At 40.5% G+C, this 2,074-nt stretch overlaps 1 protein-coding gene across 1 annotated transcript; it reads right to left on the reverse strand.

Moving 5' to 3' along the window:
* Nucleotides 1–578: 578 nt before the first annotated feature.
* Nucleotides 579–1,547, reverse strand: LOC101099077 (olfactory receptor 10AG1-like). The gene has a single exon (XM_003993324.6). It carries the CDS (start codon nt 1,527–1,529, stop codon nt 579–581), a length of 951 nt encoding a protein of 316 aa, XP_003993373.3. The 5' UTR covers nt 1,530–1,547.
* Between the last annotated feature and the right edge of the window lie 527 nt (nt 1,548–2,074).

Raw genomic sequence — 2,074 nt, forward strand, 5'->3', positions numbered from 1 at the left:
GAGAGAGATGGTGAGCACGCACGTGGAAGAGGGGCAGAGAAAGAGAGAAACTCTTAAGCAGGCTCTATTCTCAGCACGGAGCCAGACTCAGGACTTGAGCTCATGACCATGAGATTACAACCTGAACCAAAATCAAGAGTTGGGCACTTATAACCAACTAAGCCACCCAGGCACCTCTAGAATCAAAGAATGTTAACAAATACAAGTGTGAAGATTGAAGAAATGATTTAGGTAAATAATCTCATACACTGTTTAGCGTAATCAAGTGAAAAATCTTGAAAGATGGAGTTCTATTTTATATGAATTTCATTTATGTTCTAATTTCATATGAAATCTGTGGTGCACATTACTATTTTATTCCTGGGTTGGGATTACTCGTTAGGCTTGGAGCACTGAAGACAGATTAATTTGCCTGGTATGTGTCCAAGCACAATAAATTGTAGGCTGGGTACAACTTATTGCATCTAGAAGTCTATCATAAGCTGGAAGTGGCTATTTCCTTAAAGGGAGTGTAGAGATTTGAAATGTTTCCCTGATACCCGTGTGGCGAGCGGCTAAAACGTGGACAGCTAAACTCATCACGCCATTTTTTTAAGTAATAGTTTTCTCAGGGCTGCAGTCACATCCTTGTTCCTAAGACTGTATATCAGGGGATTAAACATTGGCGTCACTGTGGTATAGAAAAGAGAGAGCAGTCTGTCAGTTCCTGCAGAATGATTAGACTTGGGCCTTAAGTAGGTAATGGTAGCGGATCCAAAGAATAAAAACACGACCAGCAGGTGGGAAGAACAGGTGGAAAAAGCTTTGGCCCGTCCTCCGGCGGTTGGCAACTTGAGAATGGTGGAAATGATTTTGCTGTAAGAGACAAGTATCAACACAAAAGGAAGTGTGACAAACAACATAGCTACTACATAGACCGATATCTCATGTACAAAGAGGTCCCCACAGGCTAGCTGGAGGATGGGGGGTATGTCGCAGAAGAAGTGGTTGATTTGGTTAGAATTACAGAAATGCAGAGAGAAAATCTGACATGTTTGTCCTATCTGGACTGGGACTCCACCGATCCAGGAGCCAATGGCCAGTTGGATACACATCTTCTGGTTCATGACTAGAGAGTAGTGCAGAGGGTTACAAATGGCCACGTAGCGGTCATAGGCCATTACTGTCAGGAGGAAACACTCAGCGGCTCCCAACGCGAGGAAGAAGCACATCTGGGAGGCACAGCCCAGCATAGAAATGCTTCTATCCTGAGTCCAAAGGTTCACCAGAATCCTAGGGAGAGTGACGGACACGTAACAGATTTCCAGCGAGGAAAGATGCGCCAGGAAAAAATACATGGGTTTCTGTAGTGCCTTGTCAAGCCTGGTTATTGTTATTACGAGGCTATTTCCAATTAAGATAATAACGTAAATGGTGGAGAACACTCCAAATAGTAACCGCTGGAGGTTTGGAAGGTCAGAAAATCCCAAGAGAACAAATTGCTTTATGGTGGAAGTATTATCATCTGCTTTCACCTCTTCACATTTCATCTGTGGGAATGATTTAATCAGAAGTACGGGTCACTCCGATTCCCTTGGCTCTTGTTTTCTTCTGATACACAAAGAGGATGGCATGCTTCCCAAGTTTCCCAGTTACCTATTAAATCTATAACTTCCAGCGCTCTAAAAGTGTGGTGAGGTGTATTTTTCATTATTATTAAATGTATTTGTAAGAAGAAAAATGCCCCTAGTCTTTTTTTTTCTGCTATGAATTATCATATTTTTTTGTTTCTGAAGATATGTCATTGTAATTTTGCTCTCCATCTAAACATTCGAAATTGCAAAATCTGAATTTATCTTCAATCCTGACAATGATTTCATGCTTTCACTCTATTGTGTTTTCCTCTCAAATCTGTTTTCTGTGAATATCAATTTCAAAATTAATTTCACTTCACAAGTCAATATTTTGTAAGTCACCTGAATAGGTTTTATGAACGAATGTAGTTCATTTTTCAAAGTAGTGGGTTTTTGTGGGTTTAACTTTGACAATCTGCGTATTTCAGCTGTTTTACTATAAGACAAAATTGATGAGCTGA

Source organism: Felis catus, chromosome D1, assembly GCF_018350175.1.
Source record: "Felis catus isolate Fca126 chromosome D1, F.catus_Fca126_mat1.0, whole genome shotgun sequence".
Classification (NCBI taxonomy): domain Eukaryota; kingdom Metazoa; phylum Chordata; class Mammalia; order Carnivora; family Felidae; genus Felis; species Felis catus.